Source organism: Pipra filicauda, unplaced genomic scaffold (genome assembly GCF_003945595.2).
Source record: "Pipra filicauda isolate LSUMZ 115617 unplaced genomic scaffold, ASM394559v2 scaffold63_size3267554_pilon, whole genome shotgun sequence".
Taxonomy (NCBI): Eukaryota; Metazoa; Chordata; class Aves; order Passeriformes; family Pipridae; genus Pipra; species Pipra filicauda.
The window spans coordinates 2,188,232-2,215,550 of record NW_024104798.1 but is presented as its reverse complement, the minus strand read 5'-3'; the positions used below and the strand labels follow the sequence as shown (position 1 = coordinate 2,215,550).

Genomic DNA, 27,319 nt, shown 5'->3' with positions numbered 1-27,319 from the left:
ACTAAGAGGATCTGGTTGTGTGCAGAGCAGCTGCAGGCTTGATCCTGTCATCCTGCTCCCCACCCGCTCTCTCAGTGCCCAGGAGCCTCGCTGGTGACGAAAACTGCGTGGTGAGGAGCCAACAGAGATTGGCTTCTGCTCAGTGCATCCTTGGCCTTGAAGCACATCAAAGGTGTCCTAGATATATGCAGCAAACAGCAGTACCTGCTCCCAGAATGCTGCAGTCCTACAGGAAGACTTCCTGGGGAAACTCATGTCAAATGCAGAAACCCTTGTGGAGTTATGGTCACTTGTCACAATTTTATTTGATGGAGAAAAAAAAATCAAAACAAAGCTTCAGCTACCTCTCTGTGATATTTTTCTGTAGTTTTAGTTGGCTACCCATCCAATACCTTAAAACTTGGGTGAGGTGGGGTTAATTTTTTGAGAAAATACCTGCGTTATATTATGACTCAGAGTACTGTGATCTGCAAACAGCAGTGTCCTAGAGACTACTTGCAAACTGGTGTGACATCCCCCTGTCCGCCAGCCATTGACCTTTGTTTCAGGCACAGTCAACATGGTGCAGCTCCAGGTTTTTGCTGCTCTGGAGTGGGAATCATTCTTCATGGTGGCCCTGCATCATCTCTCCTCTCTCAAACATTGTGAAGGTTTAATGAGACCTAAAGCTCTCCACCTTGGTGAAGCATTATTCAGGCAGCCCTGAGGCAGCTGATCCTCTTCCTGCCCTGTTGAGAACTATTTGAGAGTTTACTTGGAGGTGGGCTGGAGGCAGCACTGGTCCTCTGGACCCAGATGTGGCACAGCTGCTGAGGGCCATGCCTTATGGAGGGACTGGATATGTCACAATTCATTGGATTAGTTTTGACAATCTGAGCTGCAGATTTTTGCTAATCTCCTTCCTTTTTACTGAAGTGAGTGAAGAAACTCCCACGAGAACATTTCCATCAGGAGTCACAGGCAGGCAAAGTAGGTAAGACAGGCTGGAATAAGGTGGGATATCGCACTGGTTTTACTTGGACAACACTAAAGTGCCTTTATTCACCATTTGTTTACCTTGAGCAAAAGGGTATGAACTCATTATCCTGTGGTGAAACCTCAGAGCAAGGACAACAAGGCTGGAGTCTGCAAGTGGAGAGCTACAGGGTGGGAAGGCAGAGGTTTCCCTCTGCAAATGGTGTCACCAGAGAAGGGTCCCCTTTACTCTCAGTACAAATGACAGAGTGACTCTCTCTGCTCTGGCTAATGTGTAATTACACCTTCAACACAACCTTCTGCCCCAGCTGCTTGTTTGCCTGACCTTGTGTGCACAATCTGAAATGGCACCAGGCTCTGCATTCAGCAGTGTTTGAGAAAAAACCACAGTATTTGTCCTAATTTTCAGCCATTTAGGACTTGGCATAGTCAGACTTCTGCCATAAAAGTTAATAGCTAAATTCTGGATGCATCTTTAAGTACTTTCAACCATGTTGTTTTTCCCTTTTTATGCAGTCATTTTCCAAATATAACACAGGAAGATCCTTCTGGGATTAAAATGTAAATGAGACAAAGATGCAATAGCAAAGGAATAATTTGTTTTAATTCCCCAGTGAAAACATTCCAGTTATTAGATTTAGATTAATTGTCACCATCTTTTTACCAGCAAAAATACTTTGGTTTGGACTGCTGATTAAACTCCTGCAACAGGGGAGAAACAGAAGAAGTGATGTTGCTGCTTGGTTTATTCTGTTGTCTCCAGGAAACCAGCTCATCCCGCAGTGATGCTTCATGCACCTGGCTGGTTTGATGGCACAGACACAGGGCTGGGGCTGTCTAAGAGGTTTGCTGGCTCTGAAGAGACTTATTTCATGTCATATGAATCCCTTTGCCTGTCTGGTCTCCGTGCTATTAATACTGGGGTTTAGCAAAAAGCAAGTTTGACATTTCATAACTTTCTATTTTGACCTCTCCTTGACCCTCTTGTAAAACATTACTCAGTGAAAAGCAAAGCCATGAGGCTCTCCCAGTGTCTTGGGTGGTTTTGAGCAGTGCCAGCTCCATTGCCTGGCTCCATGCATTGTCACCAGGTGTAGGGTTGTGAGGGGCTGGTGGCTCTGCCTGCAGCAGAACATCTCACAGAGCAGCAAAGAGGCTGCATGGAAATTAAAGGTCCCCTCCAAATAGCCTTTGAGATGTCAAGGGATGTGGATTGGCCATGCTTGACCCACGTGTCCCACGTGGAGCATGTGTGGGTGCTGCATTGGTGGGGTGCTGCCTGCATCCTTCCTGCTGCTCGGTTCCCCTGGGAGCCTGCAGCCAGAGTTAGGTGCCCTTTAATTAAAACCTCAAGCATGAAATTATTAGTGGTAAATCCCTGAATGCTGGAGGTCTTGTGGAGGAGAAGAAGACCTCCAACATTCAGGGGTTTACCACCAAGATAAATAACAAATACTGAGGAATGTGTTTCATCAGCCTGGTCACGCTCAGGGTGAGGGGAACGTGGGGTATGAGGGTGATTCTGCACTCACCAGGGGAGGGAACTGCTGCTCTTTCCCCCCAGCTGGCATTTCTTGATGCCATCTGTTTCAGATCCAATAATTTTGCTGAATTGAAATTTGTTCTTGTATTAGTCTGGACCGATCCTTTGAAAAAAGCTAAGAATACTATTAGGAACATAGCTGTGTAGGTCTGTTCTTGGAGGACTGGGATATCTCCCTCCTAAGACATTGCACTGAGGATGCTGATGGTATCATATCCCAGCTGTGAGGTCCAGCCCTTTGGCTTTGGGGACAATGCTGCCTGTAATCTCATTCATTAATTCAGAAGCTCCATTTTAACCATGCTTATGGATTGCATTTTACTGCTGCTGCATTTTATGAGCAAATGGAACATGACAACAGAGTTCTTTTGAGAAATGGGGTGTGCCATGGAAATGCAGAGCTGCCTCTCTGTGTTTACTTACCAGATGCTGTTTTCATGCAGCAGAACTAGGTAAAGATTTTTTTTAATGTGAAAGCAGTTTCTAAAGCTTTTAATTGACTTTCAAAGACTAAATGAAGGAAAAACACTGTTGGAGTTATAGAGTTGGAGCTCCTGCCTTTGTCTGCCATTAAATGTTTTGCATTAAAGGCTTTGAATGAAATTATTTCCAAATACTTAAGTGGTCCACTGAGAATAAATAGGAAAGATTTCCATTCTCGAGGAAGCCCAGGGTTTCTCCACTCTCCCCCCCCCCACTTTTTTTTGTTTTTTCAAGAAAAGAAAAACACTCAAGTTGTCATCACTAGTCACTTTTTTGGAGGCAACTTATATGCTTCACTATGAGGTTGGTGAGGCACTGGCACAGGTTGCCCAGAGAAGCTGTGGGTGCCTAATCCCTGGAAGTGTTCAAGAAGAACAAGTTGGATGGGGCTTTGAGTAACCTGGTCTAGCAGAAGGTGTCCCTGCCCGTGGCAGGGGGTTGATCCCTGCCCGTGGCAGGGGGTTGATCCCTGCCCGTGGCAGGGGGTTGATCCCTTCCAACCCAAACCATCCTAAGATTCTGTGATTTTAAATGTTGTTCATGAAACTTCGGGCTGTAAGTAAGTGAAGGATGTTAGTTCATTTGATTTAAAAATCATGACATGGGAACTGCCACGGAAAGCTTTGCAAAGATTGGAAAATGAGCCCTTTTGGGGAGAGAGGAAGAGTTTCAGATTCTGCCTTGCTCCTGGCCCCTTTTCCCGGTTTGCCCCTCTTCTTTCAACAGCTCTGGAGTGGAGTGCTGGGAATACAATAGCAGTCACTTATTTACATGGAGCACTGTGATAGGGAGATGAGTCATTTGAAAAGGTACTTTACAATTTTAATCAGTTTTGTTGCTGCTTGCCAGCAAATTAAAAAACCTGCCCTCCAGGAAGCGACTGCTGTCAGTGCATGAGGGAGCAGAGCCTGGCCCTGGGGGGCAGTGTGTGCTCCCGAAATGGAGGGGGAGCACTGGCACAGGCAGCTACTGTGAGATGAGTCCAAGTCCCCCTAAACTGCTAGGAAGTCTTTTTTGACCCAGTGAGCCCAGGATTTCTACTGTCAGTCCCCTACCCTTTGCCCTCAGGCTGTTGTGCTTCGCTTGTGAGCTTCTCTTCAGAGCAGACACGTGAGTGTAAAAACTAATTGCATTTAGACATCTTTAGAAATCATTTGTTTGCCCCCAGTATCTCCTGCTGCAAATGATTTCCTGCTCCAGTTTTGAGTTTGCCACTAGTTTGCGTAAATATTTACCCAAGGCTGTCCTGTGGGGGACATTCTTGAGCATGACATGCAATTTAATTTTTCTGCAAAAGGAAACTCTCAACTTCCAGCTGGGAGATGGAGCTTCCATGGCTGGAGCTGTACCTACTTCTTCATCCCTTTGCTCCTGGGGGTTTCCTTCTTCCCTCCCATCTTCCATGCTGCTGCTAAGGGTGTGCCAAGGTCAATCTCAGGAGGGCATTGGAGGGGGAAGCCCGTTGCCCCCTGTGACATCCCCATGTGGGTGGTGCTCAGCTCAAAAAGAAGAGGAGAAAAGAAAATTGTGAACAGCAGCAGCATCTGAAGGCAGATTTTAAAACCAGCTGATTTCTACACACCTAACTAGTGTGCCTTGGTTTTTTGAGTTTTGGATTGTCTTTTTTTTTTTTTGGAAACAGACTGAATGCAGCTTTGTAGGATATTAGGGAAGAGTTGATCTGAGCCTTGACACACAGAGAAACCAAAAGGGAATGAAAACTCCTCTTAGGGAAAGAGGGAAGAAAGGGCCATAGTTGCAATGCAGATGGTATAGTTATTTGCAGGCAAAATGTCTTTTGCCAAAATGATTTGTAAGATCTGCCCCATTGTACTCCAGTCATGGGGATGGAAGAAGGTCTCCTCACAGGAAGAGACAAGGTGCTGACACTCATCTGCCATCTCCATATGAATTGCCACCAAATTGGGCCCAGGAAGGCACATGCCTGCATTCCTTCAAGACCCAAGGAGATGCTAGTTAAGCCAGAGGGAGGCAAGATTGAGTAAGATAAACACCTTGTGGTGAAACTGCAACTTTCCAGCCAGAGCAAACACTGCTTAATGTTTTTCCAAACAGAGTTAAACATGAAAAGTAGAATATACAGCGAATTGGTGAACATAAATAGAGGGTAGAAGTCTGCAGTGATCGCAGAATCACAGAATTCAGAATTGGGTTGGAAGGGACCTTAAAGATCATCACGTTCAACTCCCGGTTGTAGACAGAGATATCTTCCACTAGCCCAGGTTGCTCCAAGCCCTGTCCAACCTGGCCTTGAACACTTCCAGGGATGGGACATCCACAGCTTCTCTGGATAACCTGTGCCAGGGCCTCACCACTCTCACAGTGAAGAATTTCCTCCCAACATCTAACAAGTCTCTCCTCTTTCAGTTTGAAACCATTCCCTCTTGTCCTATCCCCACCTGCCCGTGTAAAAAGTCACTATTTTTTTTTTTTATGATGATGATGTGGTCTGGGGGCAGAAGAGCAGCCTGCAACTTGGTACCGAGCAGAAAAGAAGAGGGATGCTGATGGAAACACGGGAGGGAGGCGAGAAAAAGAACAATTTGCATTAAGTAACTGAGGGTGGTTTAATTAACGCCGACGGAGTGGCTGGTGCTGCTGCGAGCAAGGGGGGCGAGGAAAACACGGGGGAAGTGGAGAAGCGGGAAGGGATGTAGCTCCCGGGGGAGGTTTGGTGCGTGTCCCGTCCACCGGGGCGGGCGGGTCCCGCGCGGGGCGGTGCGGGTGCTCCCCCGCCCCATCCTGCCCGTCCCGTTCCATCCCATCCCATCTCATCCCGTACCGCGGGGTCGGTGCCGGCGCCGCGCTCCGCAGGTGGGTCCGTGTGCGGGGATGCGGGATCCCACATCGCAGGCGTGTCCCGGGGGGCTGGGTAGGAACGAAGGGGGAGGTGCACCGGTTTGGAGCCGCTGTTCCTGGTTTTACCTAATTCCACGTGGCATTTCTGCACCGTCCCGCTCTCCCCAGCACCGCTGCCCGCGGGACGGTGACACGGGGCTGGTGGGCTTGGCGTTAAATGGCCACGCGAACGGCTCGGGGGGGCGCGACACGGGAAGGGACTCACTAGTGTGTTGTAGGCTGGGGGCAGGGGGAGCAGCACCCTGGGACTGGGATAGCAGCATTCCGGGGCTGGGGGAGCAGCATCCTTGGAGTGGGGTTCCAGGCAGCAGCACTCCAGAACAGGGGTATGGAGGAGCAGCGTCCTGGGATGAGAGGCCCAAGGAAGTGACATTCCCAGGGCCGGGGTCTGGAGGAGGAGTACCTCTGGACTGGGGGAGCAGCATCCCCGGACTGGGGGTCCGGGGCTCCGCATCCTAACCCGGCAACTCTGCACTTTGTATTCCAGAGCTGCCCGAGGAGCGTGGGCGCCCCTCGCCCCCCCAGCCATGCAGCCCCCCGGGCGAGCCCCCGTCCCGCCGGACGGCGGCTGGGGCTGGGCGGTGGTGTTCGGGGCGTTCGTTTCGATCGGCTTCGCCTACGCCTTCCCCAAGGGCTTGGCCATCTTCTTCAAAGAAATCCAGGATTTCTTTGGCACGTCCTATAGCGAGGTGGCGTGGATCTCCTCGATCATGTTGGCCACGACGTACGGTGCAGGTGAGTGATCCTGCACCAGCCCCTGCGGCGTGGTGTGAAAGCAGAAATAAGCCAGAAATCTCTGCTTTGGGACAGTGTAGATGAGGAGCAGCAGCAGTGCCCATCTGCGTGGGCCCCACCCACAGGTTTACTTTCTGATCCTGTTTCTAAACGTTAGCTCAGGCAAACAAGTCATACGTGAAGCATAAGGGGCGAAGGGGCAATATTTTTGGTTGAATTAGTGTTGGTTGGGACACAGGTCTGGTGCCTTTTGAATTTGCCGCTGGGCTCAGTGGGTGCAGGACTCTTTTGACCCCTCTTTGTGCTTTTTTGGCCTGTAGGGGACTCCAAATGTCTTTGAAAATGTGTTTTGTGGCCAGTTTGGTGCTGATATCCCCTTTATTTCCAGTTGGGGTTGCAGCACCTTTGCCGCTTTTCAAAATAGGATGTATTTCGCTGATATGGGCATAGTGTTATGCAAAAGCCTTTCTATAGGGGTACAATACCCTCTGTGCACCAGAGGCTGAGCCACAGCATGGTGTGTTCCCTTGCTGCACCCCCTTTCCCAGGACACTGCCAGCCACAGGCTGCACATCAGGGGCTTTCTCTGACACCGTGAACAAAACAAGGGCTTCGTCCTGTCACCCAGCAGCTCCGTTCCCCCCAGAGGCAATACCAGACGTATTCCTTGTATCCAAGTGGCAAAGGGATGGGCAACACTAGCATCTTCTGCCTTGCTTTGATACAAGTCAGTAACTTTACAGCCAAGAGACTGTGAAGTACTAGCATGGCCAGACCCAGCGTGTTGCTGAGGTCACCTACCCAGAAATCAGAAGATTAAGTGTGAAAACTTTCCATGGGCATCAGGGACAAAACCCTGGGAATAGACTGGTGTGAAGCAGCTGGTTCTGGGTTTCAGCCAGAGCTGAGTGTGGATATAGAGCAATAAATGAAGTAGCTGCTTGTTTATTGTGGCAGCTTGTAATCACAGCAATGAAATCGCCAGAGTTAGTCATTCTTATCAGTTGTAAAGCACTGCATATAATGTTGCTCTTTTTTATGGATTTTAGTATCACTTTCATGACTCAATGAAAAAGTTGGGCTGCTCTTGATTAAATCTGCAGTGGGAGGTGGACAGGAACCATGCTCTGTGATTGCAGAAAACTTCATCAATGTTTATCCTGGCTATTAGAGCAATTCTGAAAATATTCTCATGGCCAACGAGCTGGTGCTGGAGGAGGTGAAATGCTGCTCTGCTTGCCTCTGCCTCCTCCCATCTCCTCACTTTCCAGCCCACCTCCTTCTCTGTCTCTCCAAGCCAGTGCCGAGTGCTCTGTACCTGGGATGTTGTAGTGGACTTTTATCCCAACGAACTGAGTATCTCCTGCCTTTTTGCAAGGATCTTTAACTTTACCCTCCCTAATATTACACAGTAATATGGGGGATGGTACAGCTGGACACTACTAGATTTAATTGCAGGCAATTGTACCTTTGTACCTTCCCACTTGCTGAGTTATGTCTATTTACCAGTCCTCCCCTCCTCTGCTCTGCTCTGGAATATGACTGATGCTTGTTTGATCCTCACTCTCTCTGCAGGGTGAGATACCAAGTCACTCAGTGGCTGCAGACAGGGCCATGGTTGGAATTTGTGGAACATGGAACAATAAAATGCACGTGCCCAAGAGTGTATTTAACACGACTAATTTGATTGACCAGGCATTTAATGCCAGAGTGGATTTAACTTATGAATGACTCCAGTGATTTGGAAATTCTCGTTCAAGGATGGTTCCTGTGAGCTGCCCAACTCTTGCTCTGCTACACTGCCTGTTAGAGCTGCGTGGCAAAGTTTGATTTACTTTGCTGAAAGACGATAAAATAGTTGAACACTGGATTTTTGCTAATCTTTCTGAAAAGAAAAAAAATCTATAAATGCCGCACTTTTAACATAGTCCTGAATAATTAATAATGTTACTAAATATTGCCATGGCTTGTCCATTCCTTTCCTTTCCCAAATCAGTGGTGGGGCAGAACTGTCACAGAGCAGAGGTGCAGGGGGTGCAGTCTGCAGCTGTGTGGGAACTGTGTGCGGGCACTGAGCATCTCCTACGTGAGGCAACAAGTCCATATCCTGAGGGGCTGGAAGGGCCAGCGGTGCCTTTGCTGGGGTCAGGTGTGGGCATCACAGCCGCTGAAGGAAACCCCCAAACTTGCCTCACACCCCTTTCCCCTGCTCCAGCTGCAATAAATGGCAGTGATTTGGAAGGTGGCCACAAGGATCAAAAGCTCTCCTCAAGATTGCACAGGCACTGCTGTTTGCTCAGCTGTCCTCAGAGAAAGGCCACGGTGTTTCTGTTCCCTTCCCAGTGCTGGCCTTGTCTCTGGACTGTGCCATGGCCCTCAGAACCAGGACTCAGGGCAGTGAAGTTGGCACCTGGGCACAGGAATGTCCCCTGTGAGGGCTGACGCTCCATGGAGTCTCATCTCCCTCTGTCCCTGGAAGCTGGAGGCAGCTGGCATGTCCTGGTGCCTTGGCAGGGCACACAGGGGCTGATGCTTCCACTGACCACAGCTTTTGTTTGCAAACATCCCCAGGAAACAGTTTCTGGTTTCCTGGTTGTGCTCCTTGATGTAGGGACTTGCTTTTGGGACGTGCAGCTTACTGTGTGACAGAGCTTATGTTTGCATTTCATAAATAATGCAAATGAAGCTTATTTTCTGAAAATACATGAACTAACTCAAATCTTCACTGGAGAAGCTTTGTTGACTTTGACAGCATGGATGCAGATTTACAGTGCCACCTGAGGCTTTAGCTTGTAGCACTAGAGCAGTTCCAGTTTTTCAGACTAAAACTGAGAATCAGCAGCCGAGACTGTTTCTGCTCTTCACTTTCTGCTTAATTCCCCCAGGAAGCTGTTTTATACCAGCCGAGGCTCTGGCAATATATATTACAGAAGTTAATGTGTCTTATCCCCCAGTTTCTTAATCTGAACTAGGTTGCAGAAAACAATTCTGTCACTATAATACAAGTAGTAAAACAGATTACTGTGCAGTAAAGTGGATAGCCTGGACTTTATGATGGGGTACTTGTAGTGCTTGTCAGTGCTCATGTTCAGCAATTCCACGTTTCCAGTCGTGGAGGGCAGACTGGGAGGTTTGTGAGTAAGGAGCATGAGAGAACATTGCTTTTCTCTGACTAAATCCCACAGGCTGAAGCCCTGCCAATCTGATAAAGAAGGATTTCTGTTCTACAGTCTTTCCACCATTTTTTGTTGTTGTCGTGGGTGAGGAGCTCATCCCTTACCCCAAATGAGAAAGGTGTTACAGAGCAGAGTCTTTGATGGATGAAAAGAAAAGGAACCAGGATCTGATCAATGATTTTAGAGGACTTTTCCAGCCTTAACCATTCTCTGATTCCATCAGGGACCAGGAGACATGGCATCATCCTTCCCTAAAGGTGCTTCAGCTGCACCTCAGCACCCAGGCAACAGGCTCTGGGGGTGACGAGGACACACCAACGTTGTCAAAATGTGGAGCCCCACAGGGCATCCATCATGCTGCCAGATGCCCTGGGCAGGGTTTCCCTTTGCAAATTGCCTCCTTGGACTTTGCTATGCCAACAAAATACCAAGGTTCCCGAGGTCTTGCCTCAAGTACATTTTGTTCAGGAAACAACCTCATTGCAAAGCCAGAAGTCTTTGGCCTTTGCACCTCCTGATTTGGGCCCTGTGCCTGTGTCACGTTCACAACACCAAACTGAGCTTCCCTTCTCCCGTTTTTAAGGGTGATACATTTAAAGCTAAGCCACAGATATGTCCCTGGGGATTACTGTTACCCATGGAAAGCAGGAGGCAGCTGAGCTCCCAGGAAAGAAAATACAAGCAATATTAATTTGCTAATAATTTAGTAGCAGCAATGTTCTTGTAGCTGTTACCTTCTCCTGTAAGGCTATAAGAGAGGTATGGATCATGGGAAGAAGTAATGTCTTTTATTATGACCGACTTACGTTAGAGCTTGAACAACAAGCCAGCTCTCTGGCACATGTGCCAGAATAGAGAGAATAATTTAATGCCTAGAGCAGTATCTGCATTTTCAGTGGGTTTTTCTTTTTTTTTCCTTTTTTTTTTTTTTTTTTTAAATGGTGATGTTGTGGCCAACTGCTTCCTTCATTTTTATAATGGAATAAGAGGAGTCATCTGACTAGATCCTGACACAGAGTCATTTCAGCAGCTTGGTTTGAATAACTGGGGCTAAAGCAGGGAACGTGAGATCTTTTTAGTAATTTTGAAGAACTTCAGTCTGTTGCAATTGCTGTGCAGGTTTGTGCACAGCTTGTAGGTGTAAATGTGTGCTGCTTCTGTTGCCCTTTAATACATAAAAAGCTCAGTTGCATCAGCATTGTTTTTATTCAGTATGCGCTGAAGTGGAATTTTGGTCTCAGCCTTGCTGTGCGCTGCTGTAACACTCCTCCCAAAATCTCCAGGGTGCTGCTCTAACACATCCAAATTTCTATTAAAATTAAGGAATCACCTTCTGTCTATTTTTCAAAGACAGCAGCAGAGAGCCACATTTCGCAAAAACAAGAAAAATGAGAGTTTTTCTAAAGGAAAAGCCTCAACCTGAAGTGTTTATTACTCTTGTTGTTTGTTATTTATTGTTTTGTAATTTGATGAAATATCTGAAGATTTAATTCTGGAAATGCTCCACAACTGAATCTTTTCTCCAAAGAAACTTTCTCCCAGAGCTTGTAGCTGCTTAATAGAGCATCTCCTAAAGCAGCAAGGAAGAGATGGGGAAGCTGAGAGTCCACCATTGACCTTGAACATTTAATCCAAAATTTTATAGCTGTATTTTATTACATTGCTAGCATGATAAATTGCAGTGACAGGTTTAGAAAGCACCTTACAACATGCAGTGGCGTAGAGCTATATTAATAATAAGTTTGATTCTGCAGTTTTTAACTTTATCAAAACTGCCAACGTTCTCTTCTGCTGTGGTCCAGACTCCATCAAAACCTTCTCTGCCTCCAGGAGACCCCACCCAAGGCTCTCCACCCATCCCAAGAGCTTTCAAATAGCTGTAAGGTACACAGCACTACAAGGGGAAACTGAGGCATGGGAGGAAAGTGGGTTTTTTCAAGGGCAAGCAGCAAGTGGCTAACAGAGTCCAGGCTATGCCTTGAGGGGTGCAAGCTCTCTGCAAGCCAGTTTTGGCTCTGGGATGGCCTGATGGACCAAAACACTAGGATGGCTGGAGGTTTTGCCTGCTGAAAGCCTGGTGACAGGGGTGACTGGTAAAATTGTGTGCTGTGCATTGCCCAGCATGTTGTATAATGTTGGTTTAGCAGAGAAATAAAGGGGTCAGGACCCAAACGGAGTTTGCATTCAGAGTTACTCACAAACACAGTGTGGATTTGCAGCTGGCTGCTCACTGGCCTTTCCAGGAGATCCAGCACCTACATCCTCTGGGTCCTGGGCTGTGTCTGGCCACCCCAGGGGATGCCTCACTGACCCAAGGGTGTCCGAAATGACGTGAACATCTCCTCATCAGCCCTGAGTGCTGAGCAGGGGTTATGAGAGAGGAGAGGGACAGGGAGAGGAGGACAGGTTGTTTGTAGTATTGTAGCCTGTGTCAGCTCTCTGCTGCTCTGCTTGCAGCACCGGTTCAACAAAAATTCTCAAGTAGGGTTTTTGCTAGGATTTCCCTAGGCATGTGTTTTTCCACCTGGATATTTTGTGGAGGCTGAAACAAAAGGAATATCTCTGTTTATCACAGCAGATATCCAACATCCTGCCATCCTGGTCCAATTTCAGGTGCTCCCTGGAGCTGCCCAGTGCTGGACTTCACCCTTTTCTTATCCTCCCCACCTCTTGGAGTCCCACTCAGTCAGCCTCCTCATGCCATTGAAACAAGACATCTTCCCATGCTGAGGCAATCCCTGGGGTAGCAGCACCATTACAGTTGTGGATTTTGATATGAATGCTGGATGAGGAATGATTTGATTTCTGTAATGGATGGTGCTGCAGATTCATATACTTCTCCTGACTCTCAGAGAGCACTCAAGCTCTGCAAGGTCACCATGTATGGGCTTATATTTTTTATTTTTTTAAATAGCTCTGCTCTACTTAAGAGCGATAATAGCACTATAGGCTCAGGTGAAATATTTCTGTGTTCGTGGGCTTGGTCACAAAGCTTTATCATTTTGCCCTTCATTGGAGCTAGCAAGGTCACCAGGCAGCAGTAATAGAGATGTGATAGACTTAATAAAAACCAAGATTAATAAGAACTAGGAAGAAGAAAGCAAAGAGTTTTGGTTGTGGGGGTTGTTAGTGGTGCACAGGCAGGTGTTAAGCCCAGGAATAAGTTATAACCACTGCCCCAAGTTGAAGGCTTCTTTCCCCAGTCAGTACAGGATGTGTTTTGGGTGGGCAAGAGCTCTGATGCCAACCTATCCCACAGCACTACAGCTCTTCTGCCCCTGGATGGGCTCTCCAGCATAATTGGCCTCTTGGTCAAGTCACGCAGGTCTTTCCAGGGATGGGTAAAGCCCTTTGGAGAGCGTGACCAGGCAGGGGCCAACTTGCTTGCAGAACAATGTGTTAAGAGAGGCAACGAATAGGCTGTTGACCTCCAGGAAGGAACTCATGCAGCTGGGCTTTGAATGATGGAAGAGATAAAAGTCAGGGGTCCTGCCAAAGCCAAAAGTTAGGTAAAGACATCATGGGAAAGCAGTTCAAAACCCGTGATGTTGTGACCTTCTGAGGGTGAGTGCCTGTTATCTGCTGTGTGGGTGAGAACCAGACCGGCAGCCGGGGCAGCCCCCGAGCGCAGGAAGGTGGCACGTCCTGGGCACCTGAGACGCCATGCCCTTGCAGGAGCAGCTATTTAACTGCCTAAATACGAAGTGACATGAGGGACCTTGGCTGCAGCCCCAGTTTTGGAGCTGTTGGCCTGTGGCTCCTCCGTGCGCCGCAGGAGCAGCGCGTGTCAGCCGGGTTATCTGGGAATTGAAATGCCTGAGTGCTGATCAGAAAAGATTGCTGGATAAGGAGGAGAACACTTTGTCTTTCTGAAGCTTGGGACTCGTCTATTTTGTTTTTCTTCTTTTTTATTTATTTATTTATTTTTTAAAAAAAATTGGAAGCTACTCTGGTAAATGCAAGTATTTCTGATGAGAGGTCAGGGTCATTAGCTGGAGGCATCACGGTGGTTTAGGTGTGGACAGGTCTTTGGAAGCTGCCCTGTGGGGTCTGGTAGAGTGGTATTTGATGCTGTGGTTGTCACGTGGGGCCTTTGCTCACTGCCACTTGTCCTCCAGCACTGGCATGCGTGGCCATCCAGTCTTCAGCAGCACTGCCCGAGGAAGAGCCAGTTGTTTGTGGGCTCCTCAGCCAATGCAGGTGCAAACAAAACCATCTGAACCAAGCAGCCGAGATTAATAATATACTTCATTATTAGCAGGTACCACCAGTTCTTCTCCAGTTATCCGGAGCAGGCACATGCTGGGCTCAGCTACTGTGGATCAGCTGGTGAGCAGTAGTTCTCCAAGCTCTGGTGGCACAAATACTCAGGAGTATGAGCTATCCAAGTCTCTTCTGGTGTGGCAACGAGTTAAATAGGCTGCAGGTTTTAACCCTCTCATCCCTTTTCCCCTGCCTTTGGAAGTATGCCCTGTGTTTTCTCAGGCCACCTCCCTTTCAGGCTCTGCATGGGTACCAGCAACTGATGGCTGATCCTCTCTGTCTCCAGAGGCTGGTGGGGTCTGGCAGCATGTTAATAACGTGGGGACACTTGCTTTCATTTTCAGGGTAATGAGGAGGTTGCTCTGTTACAGTGGGCTGGTCCCCTGGTGGATAAATTACGAAGCCAAAGGCAGTGTCGCTATTCCACGGAGGGAGTGAGATTATTACTGAGGAAATTGCAGGCCTGCTCCTGTCGTTTTACTATTGGTGTAAAAATAGACTTTAGTTTATTAGCATAAATGATTCCCCCCCTTTCCTCCCAGCTGAGTACACTCCGCTCCTTCGTGCATCCCCAGTGACTCCCCACAGTCAGCACTAGTTATGTTGTGCTGAGTTCCTGTTTCTGTGTTCACAGAAGTTTGGAAAAATATTAACTACCTGGGCAGTTCTTTTGGTGCTGACCAATGTCCCTGTGCAGGAACAGCTGTTTAGAGCCACTTCTCACTGTGAAAAACTAGGAAAAGGTGAGCTGCATGTTGCAGCCCCAGCGATGGGGGCACTGGTGGTCCCAAATCTCCCAACACTGCAGTTCCACGCACTTGCTGATTTTAAAGTGTTGCTATTTTATCATCTGCGTGGCCACCAAATGCTCTTACCAGCAGACCTAGAACATTTGCAATGGCTCTGTGCCACTTTACACTGTCAGAAGGTCAGTCTTGTGAAACCTGGAAAAAAACCCTGTTGCTGGAGGCCTCTGGGTGACAGAGTCAGTTTTTCAGGGTCTCAGCTCTTAGTTACTTCTCTGAGAGCCCTGCACAAAAATATTTCAGGAGAAATTCATCCAAGACAAGTTCCACCAAAAATGAGGAACACTGTGTCTGTTAGTGTGAGGTTAAGTTAAAAAAACCACACCAAACTTTACAAATAAGGGAGATATATATATATATATAGAGGTATGGGAGAGAAGAATGTTTTAGTCCCTGTTAGAAATACATCAGTGTTTTGTACCGAGACTGGAAGTTTTGTGGCTCATAAAAAATTCATAAGCCTTGTTGAGGAAAACAGAAAGGCAATTCAGGTGTCTTTTTTTTGAGCACTGTCATACTTGCAAGAATTTAAGCCAGTCTGGATTGATGTTTCTTGTTAAATGCCAACTCTGCATTATCATCCTCTCTGGATCATAGTTCAGCGACTCAAAAAGAATGAATGACAAGATGGCCTGGCTTTGTGGAGGAGAAGAGAGGGGAACTCAGGGTATTTTGCATTTTCTTTTTGGGTTTACAGTCTCCTCTTCAGGGTCCTTTTCACTTCTGCAAACACAAAACTCAAGGTGAAAAGTAATTGGACAAGCTAACAAATGAGTTGGGGCTTGCTGCATTCCCCACTGGCGAGTTGCTGTGTTTCTCTTGCCACCAAGAGCAGCCTCTTTGACATGGCCTTTCATGTACCAGCTAACAAAGAATGGAAATCTGCCACAGATATGAGAAAAGAGAGGCTTTAAACAGGACAGGCACTAAACCAGCATGATTTATAGGGGCTGAGGATAGTGCTTTACATTTCATCAGTCTTCCAGGGGCTCCATGATCCCAGCTGCATCTTTTGGAGATATTTGGTGCAAACTGTTGCTCACCAGACCACAGAGTTTTACTGCAGGCAGAAGCAGAACCCTCATTGTGTGCACCCTGCTCTCCAAGGGCTTGGGGTGTAAGTGAGGCATTTCTGAGTGGGCATTCCTGGCTCTTACCCAGGGGTGATGGAGACACTGATGGAGACACTGAGCCAGGGGAGCTGCAGAGACACAGGCACAGCTCCAAGCAAAGCCTGCAGCAGGATGAGGCTCAGCTTTCCCTGTGTCCTCCTCTGCCTTGTGTCACCCCCCTGCACTGGATGATACATGATGGCCGTGGCTGGAAGTTTGTCAGAAGGGAGGAAGCCACTTGCTGGATCTGGGAAGGGGCTGCTGTGTTTCCTAAGGCTGAGTGTGTGGGAATGACATCCCTTCCTGCACTAAAACACTGGTGATACTATCCCAGCACCCTTGTCATTGCAATGTATCGGGGTGCCAGGGGTTGATTAAATGTTACTTCTAATCTCCTCATTAGTATTTTCAGTGCTGTCACGGTGGTGGGTTGTGGGCACAGCCCTGGCGGGGTGACACCGGCCCTGGCTGCTCTGCTCCCTGAGAAGCCATGCACTGGGATGTGCTCAGCATCTGGGATATCTTTTGCTCCTTGCTCTGACATTTCAGGGACTTGCAAAGTGTTTGTGTGGTTCCTTCTGCAAGGTCGAGCCAGGCAAATGGCAGCTTTCTGAGAACTTTACCAGCTGTTTCTCTTGCCCTTCTCTCACCTGCCGCTGTAAATTAAGAGGCAAAAATCACCCAGACTCCTGTTAGCTTCTCCTGCTGAAGGCTTGCAGGAAGGAAGAATTATTTCCTTTGGATGCCAGGACAGGGAGCCTGTGGCTCCTGCACATTTGACCAGGCAGGTATTATCAAGTAAATGTGCCTTGGGATTTAAACTGCACACATTGTTACCATAAATGGTTCTCTGTGGTAATATACATCATCTTTATTCTTTCCATGCCAGCTGAGTAACTGGTAAATGACAGGTCCTGCTTTTCAATCCCACCGTGTTGCCAGGGGCTGTCACACTTTTAATTTTTGCAATAGCTGCGAGCAAAGCAGTAATTGTGTTTCCCACTTCCCACAGCTGCAGTGCTGGCTTTGTGTTCCCTCGTCTTAATTCCTCTGCTGTTTGATGTTTCCTGAAGTTCCCCACGACACTGCTGTTAAAGTTATCTAATGTTTGATGGCTGATCAACCCCCCCCCCCCCAAGAAATACACTGCAAGTGTCACGGGGCAGGAGGGGTGCACTCAGATCTGCTGGGTGTGATGCTGATCACTGAAGACACCTGGGCAGGGTGAAGGGCAACGTGTCTGTGCTCTGTGCCCCTGCCCAGACTGGTAGGATTTGGGAGCTGAAGTGTGCAATATGTGACACATTGCGTGCGCTGGTTTCTGCTGAGAGATGGGACAGCTTTTGAAGGGCTGCTCCGTTAAATGTGTGGGTGTTTCTGTAGGTCCAGAATGACTTAAGTGGAAGTAATTTTGGGGATGTGATTTTGCACTTGCTTCAGTGTGTTTGAAAGGTCTGCTCAGGACTATTAAAGACCCTCCGGCCTTCGAGCAGCAGCTCGGGGAAGTTTGGCTTCCCAACTCTTTGAGGCTTTGGGTTGGATTTTTTGGTGTCTTGTAAAGGGTAGGTCTAGGTGATGCTTTTGCTGCAGGTTGAGTGCTCATCATGGCCTTCGCTGTGGATTCTCCAGTGGTTGGAAATGTTTAATCCAGGTGTTCTGTTCCTGTTTTCTTCTCTAACTGGCTGCACTCAGTACCTTAGAGGTCTCCAATCCTCAGTGCTCTGTGGGTGAGGCTACTCAGGGAGATCAAATGCTGTCACTCACAGGCATGTGCTGTACACTGTGTTCTTCACCAAAGCAGGCTCACAGTGCCTGGACTTACAGTTTCAAGGTGTGAAAGAGAAAGGCTTATATGCTTCTGAAGTTTGCTTGAGTTCCCTGTGAGTCCAGCCCAGCCCAGGCAGGTGACACCTTTGAAGAGCACACCAGACTGGCAAACAAGTGGGACTGATTATCCCCCCGTAAAACTGATAGTGCTGGTTACAGCAGATGAAGGCTGTTTGCTGAAGGTCATGCAGACCCGCTGTAAAGCATTGCTGAGAGATCACACATGACAAGAACAGGGAGCAATTGCAGTCTTGTGGCTTAATAAATGATCACTGGGAAGCTGGGATGAACCTAGGGACACTGCACTCATGGAAGGTCCCCAGGGACGCAGGAAGGGTTCTCTCATTTGTACAGACAGTGTTTTGGACATGAACTTTTATTTTTCCCTGCTCCAGCGTCTACCCTGGGCTGTCCCCATATCTGGGCAGCAGAGCAGAATGTGTCCTACCCTCAGCCCTTTCCAGTTCATAATCTGCTGTCATGCTCCAAACCATCCTTACTGATGGGTGAACCTGGTACCAGAGCTTATGGACTGAAGTGAGAGGGACATAGATCCATATTTCCCTTTCCCAAGCTGGATGCTGCAAGAGTGGACGTACATGAGCAGGCTGTTTCACTTCTCGTAGCAGGGGCTTCTCTCCCTGGTTGCTGCCCTGGGTTGGAACAGGAGAGGGACCTTAGAAGGAATCCCGTGGGCTTTAAATGCTCTGCTCTGTGGTACAACATCCTATAGTTCTAGGGCTGATGTGAAAGCCCTCTTCCAATGTGAGAAAGTAATTGGAACCACATTTTCTTAGCTGAGTAATTAGATTGATTCTGGAGAAATGTGGACATGTGGAAAATTGAAAAACGGAAGAGTTGCATGCCCTTGGGCTGCAGATGAATGTGTTGGTGCCTTTCTGAGGAACACTGGCTCGATCTATTGAATTACAGGACATGCTGAGACCAGCTCAAGCATGATGCAAGTCCACACCCTGACCAGGGGAAACTCAGACAGAAAGGGGGCCCTTTCTCACTGTGCTGATCTGAAATATGCATCTCCTTCCCCAAAACTTCTCATTGGATTTTGTAGTGCTCTGTGCAGCAGAAGGGTGTGTGTATGTGAATCCAGTTACAGGATTAGGGGACAAAAACTCTCCACATAACTATACACAGAGAAATTTTAATTGAGTGGTGCAATTGATGGGACCAGTTCACAGATCACACAGTTACAGGGATGCTGTTGAGACTGTGCTTGTGTGTATTTTGTCTAGGAGCGTTTTGACCTCAGACATCTAGTGGAAAGTATTTCTGTGGGCTTCATTCCCCAGATTAAACCAGTCATACCTACTGTTTTCTATTTGTGCACATTTTAACAGCTGAGAACTTGTTTGTATGTTGTCAGCCATGCTGAGGGACTATTTGGGTTTCTGGGTCTTGTTCCTGTGCTCAGCTGTGCTGTGGTTTGCAGGGTTTGGAAAGAGCTCTGGCCCTGTTTCTGGCTGAGATTATTTAAGCAAAGGTAAATATTCTTTCACATGGCTCTATGGAAAGGTAGGTCCCCACAGGCAAACTCCTAAGAGATGCTTGTACGTTTAAAATACCTGTTTCCAGTACTCTGTGTGTGGATGGTGTGGGCTGTTCATAGCGGCAGGAAGGAAGGCAAACAGGTACATTGGGCTCTGGAATACCATTGCTGTGTGATGAGTAGAACCATGTAAGATGAGATACTAAAAGCTGCCTGTGTTCCCCTTCCTCATTTCCAACATTATTTTTGAAGCATTTTGATTCAAGGTTTTTGAGTAATACAGAATCTTTTCCTCACATCTCATGGCTTGGACTTCTGGACTGCTCTTTCCTGCTTGGTTTGCTTTCTCTGGTTCTGATGCCTCAGCCTGATCTAACTTCAGAGTTGGCTTTGCTTTGAGCAGGAGGTTGGTCCTGAGTCCATCAAAGTCTCTCATATATATATTATTTTGTGATTCTGATTTTTAGTGGTCCTCCATGTTTCACTTCCTCAGATTTCAATGCTTCCTTTCAGTGTGCACAGTCTTTGCTAAACCATTTCCCTCTTTCATAATTTTACACTTTCCTGAACCTCCTTTTTGCATAAACGCAAGGCCAAACTGATTCTTTTGAACTCTAGCTAATCCATCATCCTAAACTGTTTCTACCTACATGGACTACTATTAAGGTTTAATTAAAACTGTTCTGCTGAAGCTTTGGTCCTGGTCAGCAGTATTGGAATTGCATTAAATGGGGGCATTAAAAATGCAACAGCATTCATGATATCAGCCTTGTAATATGAACCACTGCTTTGTGTGTGTGGTTTACTATCACCGTAAATCAGGAAGCTCCTATGTTGAGATCATGTGTTCACCTGATTTGTTTTTGCTGTTTGCCTTCTCTGATGACATCTGAAAGTCCCGGGGGCAGGAGCTGTCACCGAGCACACAGCCTTGGCATCAGGCATGCCGCCATCTCCGTGTGGATCATCTTTCTCTGGTTTTCCATTTTCTTCCTGAAGTCACCCTAAAAGCTGTCAGCAGCACCTCAGGAGCACTGATACTGCAGAGTTTTACCTGCTTTGTGACAAATATACCCTTCTGTCAGAAGATACCAACCTCAAGGACCCTTTTTCACTCTTTCCCCAGGTCCCATTAGCAGTATTTTAGTGAACCGCTATGGCAGCCGCCCCGTGGTCATGTTTGGGGGCCTTTTGTGTGGTGTTGGGATGATCTCAGCTGCCTTCTGCACCAGCATCCTGCAGCTCTACATCTGCGTGGGCTTCATTACAGGTAAGAACAGAGCACCTCCTTCCCCTCCACGGTTGTGGTTCACATCTGATGGCTTCGGACATCCACACTTGGGCAATGTGAGGATCAACACAAACACAATGGGAAAGTGGTGACATGAAAAGCTGGTGGGACAAGGGCCCTCCTTATTAGCTGCTCCAGATGAACTTCAGCAAAGAGCATGTCCCTGCTCAGCGCTGTGTTCCCGGCTGAACATCGCGTGTGGGATCTCAGCAGGGCTGTGCTCTTGGCAGCTGCGTGCTCTGGGCTGGGGGGGACAGTGGAGAAGGCCATCAGTGCCCTCAGCAACCACTGAAGCAAATTCAGGTTGACTGTGCTCTGCCCTGGGCAAGGCAAGTCTTTCTGGATGCAAGTGTGGCTATAAGAGAGCACCACTGTTCCCATATTACTGTGTGTTATCTTCCCTCTGTGAGATACATAAAATGAGATTTCAGGATTTTGCTTTAGTTCACTTGCCCTTTGCCAGCTTGTGAGGTGAGGAGGTCCTTTATCTGAAAATAATAACCTGGGAGTTGATTGGAAATAAGCAATATTCTCCCTATTGTGAACAAACACCAACTGTATTTCCTTATCGAAGTTGCAATTTGAATTGTCTGTATTCTATGTACATATTGGAAACAGGAGAAGGTATAGGCTCAGTCCAGCACTTTAAAGCCTGCAGGTGCCAGGTTATGGCTTTAAAAGGTAGACGCATTAGAGTTCTCTACCTGAGTGAGTATAGATGCTTAATTATAAACATTTTTGTTTATTATTTTGGATAAGGTACAGACAATGTCTCTTCCAGGGTAGCTAGGACATCTGCTTGAAAACATGACACAGTGAGTTCAAAATTGGCTTTTGAGGTTGCAAGGTGTATGTTTTAATGAATGTTCCCCATCTCTCTACAGATGCATTGTGTTGCTGCTTTCTGAATGTGAAAAGTGTGAGCTCAACATTTAAAATCAATAAAACCAGCCACTAGCGAAGTAAATTGGGACAGAAAGATTGTCATCCTACTCTTCTACACCAATATTGCTTTAGTAAATCCGTAGAGTAGTGAATAAATCCCCATATAGGATTCCTTCTCTTAAACCTTACTCTTTCTAAGGAGTGTCACTGTAATTAGATGAAACTGTGTTATTGCTGGATGAATAAGTCTTGCAGATTCCTTGAAAGAGATTCCAGAAACAAAGCAACGGGAAATAAAAATAACCAATATCTCCCACTATTTATTGATGCATGAGCTTGCATCCTTCCCTGCTGAACAAATGTTCTATAGGAAGTGCATTTGGTGACAGGACAAGGGGGAATGACATCAAGCTGACAGAGGGTAGGTTTAGATTAGGTATTAGGAAGAAATTCTTCCCTCTGAGGGTGGTGAGGCCCTGGCACAGGTTACTCAGAGAACCTGTGGCTGCCCCATCCCTGGAAGTGTTCAAGGCCATGTTGGATGGAGCTCTGAGCATCCTGGGAGATGTCCCTGCCCACGGCAGGGGGTGGAACGGGAAAATATTTAAGGTTCCTTCCAACCCAAAACATTCTATGATTCTGAGTTGACTGACACTGGATTAGCACATAGAAACCATAAAACCTTTGCTAATAATATATGCATTTTGGTAAGCAGAAGGGCTTAGGCAAGAAGCAGGGCTGTAGGAAGACACCAGCTTCTATGTTCAAAGGTCCTTGTCTAAAAACATGGTAGGACGTGTTTTGTGCCTAACCCAAATGAATTGATGAAGACCTTGATCTTTTTTGGTCCCTGAATATGTTTGTAAATCTGGTCTGCTGCCCACCTCAGAAAGCTGATAGTCTGCTCTGTGCTCAGTGCACATGTGTAACCCTCCCACCAGCCTCAAGGTATGGGGCAAACCACCCCCACGTCTCCTTGTCTTTAATGCTGTGTTGTTTCCTCAGAGCAAAGCCCATTTTTTGTTGTGTACCTCTTTTCCTCCTGCTTGCTGAACGAGGGCAGCCGTATGGATGAGTTCTTGGCTAATAACCCATCATTTCCAGGCACGGTGTGTGTGCTGGAGAAGGAATATTAATTTGAGAGAGAAGGGAAGATGCTTGTACGCCTGCTAACATGCTTGATGCCTCTAATTACGCTTGAAGTGCTTTTGCTGGTCAGGCCTTACATGGAAGCATTCAAGGGCAATTAGGGAGCTGCCTGCTCATCATGGAGCTGACAGCGTTACTGGATGAGGAGAGAGACTTTTGTGAAGGGGATTTGCAGTAACTGCAAAGCAACCTGTAAACATCACCCTCTTTTTAGCCTCCTTCCTGCTAGCCTGGAAAGGAAACAGAGAGATGTGAAAGTCTGTGTTCATGTAATTCGCAGGGATGGAGATACAAACGAGGTAGCTGGTGCTGGGAGGTCTCTGCTACAGCCCCGTGCCTGTGGCATGTTAATGGAAATCTCTTCAGAGGAGCAGAGCAGGAAGTATCTGCTTGTGGTGGAGAGATTAGACACGGCAATCTCAGCTGCTTTCATGACTATGTCTGTGCCATTTGCATGCAGAGCAGGAGCCAGGCTCTGCTGTCGGAGGCAGCTCTGTCCTTGATGGCACCGAGCTCTGGGCTGCGCGAGGCTCTTTGCACACGCTGCAAACCCCGCAGTCTCTTCCCATTTGTTTCCCTACAGCGCTTAGAAAAAGAAATGGGGTTTGCAAGCTGTCAGCCTGGACAGCTGCCAGCCTGGATGCATTAAATAGGTGTTTTTAGCGTGCAGCCTCTTCTTAAGTCTGAGGTAGAAGAAGCAAATTTCAAAGCTAAATGCAAGGCAGTAACAACTGGTCAGAGTTTAACTCAACCTGTACCAATTAGACTGCCGGGAAATAAAATGGGATCTTGGATGAAGCCTGTTGGCTGATGAGAGTACAGTCTTTGCCACAGATGAAAACACTGAACATTGAAATACCTGGTCAGATCTCCCCTTGGTGATAAAGTAAGAACATGATCAATAGCTACACAGCTGATTCCTGTAGCAGCACTTACTTCCTTCTAATATGAGGGATATGTATTTAATCCAGGGAAGGACATTGTACCTGGCACAGGCTTGCTTCTGCCCATGCAATTCCACTGACAGGCCTCTCTGTCATATCCCTGGGGAGAAAATGTGGTTTTTGAGTAACAATTTCAGCTATGGAAAAGCTGCTGTAGTTTCTGAAAACTGCAATAAAATGGATGTAAATATTTCCAACTAAAGTAAGCCAAAAGCTTAAAGTAAATTGAAATTCCAGTTATTAAATTTGGAACTCTCCAAATTTAATTAATGGGAAGAGCATGAGGTAATATTAAATTGGATTTGTCTGACTGGCAAATTAATGTTCACATAATAAAAAATTTTAGTTGATTATTGTTTAAGTGGGTAGCTGGCATCCAGTCTGGATTTCCTTCTCTGGAAGACATGTGGTAGGTCCCTACCAAAAATGATTCTGTGGAAATGATGGTTCAATTTCCGCCCTTAATGACCAGCCTGAGAAATGGGGAGTTAAGGCAAATTCTCATCCACTGTACTGCATCTTCTCAGGTGAAAGAAGATGCATTCCTATATCTGAGCACCATCAAGGGTGTTCTCTAACAGAGGTGGTCTTTACCCTCTGTGGTTCTCAGGTCAGCCTGAATTTGGCCCCGTATGTGTCATGAGCAGCTTGTACTTCCCAAAGACGTGCCCTACCAAATATATGGACTATCTAGCAAAGTTCATGCTGAGAATGTGTTTCATATCAAGATTAATTTTAATATGTTGCCATTTGAATTTATTTTTAATGTTGTAAACTTCAAAGTAATTAAAAAAAAAAAAGAATCTTAGACTTGGCAAAAATCATAATTTTGTAAACCCATTCGAACTAAAGGTATCCAACATCAGCTGAATTCTGCTGCATCAGTTGGATTCTACTCTATCAGCACCTAATGATAGCGTACCTTAATTAATTTTGAGGACCTTGACCTTTCTAAATTCTCTTCTGTAAAGCAATATGCCTAATTATGTACTGCACAGTTAAACAAACTAATTATATAGACTAATGAACAAGAAAAAATCCTCATGACCCTATTTTCAGGATTCATGTTCTCTGATATAATCACTCCAAGGATTATATTTCTGCTTTGGTCTAATGTGGCTCATTGTTTCCTGGATGATAGAGTGGAAAATATGATTTCTAAATGTAATTTTGATGGAGATTATGAAGAATTAAATTTTTAAGAAAATACTGCACATCACAGAAATTTTTGGAAATATTATTGGTGTTCGATTATTGATTATTGATGTTGGGCATCAGGAAGCATTTTTTCAGTGAAAGGGTGATTAAGCATTGGAAGGGGCTGCCCGGGGAGGTGGTGGATTCACCATCCTTGGGAGTGTTCAATAAAAAACCGGACATGGCACTTAGTGCTCTGATCTAATTGATAAGGTGATGATTGGTCAAAGGTTGGACTCAATGGTCTTGAACTTTTTTTCCAACCTGAATGATTCCATGTTTCTCTTATTCTGTATAGTAGTGCTCTCAAACAGTACCACAGAAAATTAAGACTGTCCCAGCATTTGGTATCTCTGCCTGTGCAAGAGAAGCTCTCTAACTGAATTAGCAATGCAGATTTATAATAGCATTTATATACCTAAGTGCAATAAAAATAAATTTTAATTAAAAGAAACACTCTAGGGTTCTGTGTAATTAGCATCCTCAGTAGCTCTTTTGCTGTGTACTTTCAGACCTCTTAATCTCTTGCATTACACCTGCATTGCTCACACCACCAAATTAGTCATGGCTGAGAGGGGTGATGTTATTTTCTGTGCAGGGCTCTCTGCCTGGCAGCAGTGTTGGGTGCCTGTGGCCCATGGAAGGGAGGACCAGTCCCAGAAGGATGTGCTTTGGTGGCTGGCACTGTCCAAGCCAGAAAAACCTTCCTCAAACTGGGAGTTGTCATTTTTTAAAAATAAATCCATGCTCTCCCCCAGCAAGGCCGCTGTGTCCAGACAGAACCCATCAGCATTCATTGAAGGAACAGTTTCAGTTTTTCCCGAAGCAAACTCTTTGTCCTAGTTTTGCCACCCAAGAGATTCACAGTTCAAAAGCAGGGGGACAGTCTGACTGAGAGGGTCTTTCTGGAGTTCGGTTACCCAAATTTGGCAGCCAGAAGCTCAGGGACACCTTGAGCAAAGTTTGCAGTAGATTATCATGTTGAAGAGACACCAGTGGTCCCACTGTCCAAGAATTTCCTTAAACAATGACCTGAGGTGAAATGGGTCTCAAATTTTCTTTTTTTTTTAATCTTAACTGTTTTCCAGGATTTGGCCTTGCTCTCAACCTCCAGCCATCAGTGATAATCATAGGGAAATACTTTCTGAAGAGGAGACCCATCGCAAATGGCCTTGCTATGGCAGGGAGCCCTGTGATGCTTTGCACCCTGGCACCTCTCAACCAATTCCTTTTTGAAAATTTTGGCTGGAGGGGCAGCTTTTTAATTCTTGGGGCAATTTTATTAAACTGCTGTGTGGCAGGAGCTCTCTTCAGACCCATCGGGGCAGCCACGGCATCAGCCAAAACCCAGGATGCTCTGACAGGAAAGATCACTGAAGATGCCATGGAAATGGGTAGTCCCAAAAATGTCCCCATGGAAAATAAAACAGAAGAAGGAGGAAAGGGCTGTTGTGAAAAAATCAATCAGTACCTCGATTTTTCCCTCTTTAAACACAGAGGGTTCTTGATTTACCTGATCGGAAACGTGCTCATGTTCCTGGGTTTCTTTGCCCCCATTGTTTTTCTGGCACCCTATGCAAAGCACACTGGCATTGATGAATATTCAGCTGCTTTCCTCCTCTCAATCCTTGCCATCGTGGATATGGTTGCTCGACCCACCACTGGCATCATTGCAAACAGCAAATGGGTGAGGCCGCGCATTCAATACTTCTTCAGCTTTGCCATTGCTTTCAACGGTGCTTGTCACCTCCTGTGCCCTCTGGCTTCCAGCTACACGGGGCTCGTTGTCTACTCCAGCTTTTTCGGCCTGGCCTTTGGCATGGTCTGTGCCATGCTCTTTGAAACACTGATGGACCTGGTGGGAGCTGCCCGGTTCACAAGCGCCGTCGGCCTGGTCACGATCGCGGAGTGCTGCACCATCCTGCTGGGACCACCTATTGGAGGTGAGTGCATTTCCCTCCTCTGCTTCCACTGGCTTGTGGCTTATATTTAGCCTCTTGCAAGCACAGTTTGTAGGAAATTATTCTAAATGTGTTTTCGCTGCTTCCCAACCACTAGTAACTGGACAGGGAAGGAGGTCCTTGGTATCTCCTCCAGCATTTCCTCCTTCCTCCTTTCTGTGTAGTCCTCCAACTGAAATCAGTTTTGGAGAGTGATCTTTTAATCCCTGATCCCTTCAAACACTTGAACTGAACTTGCAGAGCAGGACTTCCTACCACACCAGGAATGTTGCACTTCAGATAGTTCCTCCTCAAGATTGCTCCTGTTGCAAAAGGATGGAGTCCACCACAATTTAAAACACACTGGTTGTACGAAATCCTTTCATTGAGTCAAACTTAAACCTTTCTCTTTGTCTCTAAGGCTCTGAGCACTTCACTTACAAAATTGAGTTATCTTAGTGTAGCTGATAGATTTAAGGCTGTTCCAAAAATAATTAAAAAAAGTTTATTTTGGATGGTTTGAAATATCAAGAGACCCTCAGAGGTCCATGTGGACAATATTGAACCTTCAAGAGGACTTACAGTCATAAAAAGGTAAGTGGGAGC

General features: G+C 46.6%; 1 protein-coding gene across 5 annotated transcripts in view; it reads left to right on the top strand.

Moving 5' to 3' along the window:
* LOC113988920 (monocarboxylate transporter 2-like) overlaps positions 1-27,319 on the top strand; it is a 38,590-nt gene that overhangs the window by 7,117 nt on the left and 4,154 nt on the right. For all 5 annotated transcript variants that reach the window (XM_039388383.1, XM_039388382.1, XM_039388381.1 and 2 more), the window contains 2 exons: positions 20,434-20,577; positions 25,862-26,716. In XM_039388383.1, the coding sequence (XP_039244317.1) occupies positions 20,434-20,577; positions 25,862-26,716 (999 nt within the window). The remainder of the gene's footprint in view (positions 1-20,433; positions 20,578-25,861; positions 26,717-27,319) is intronic.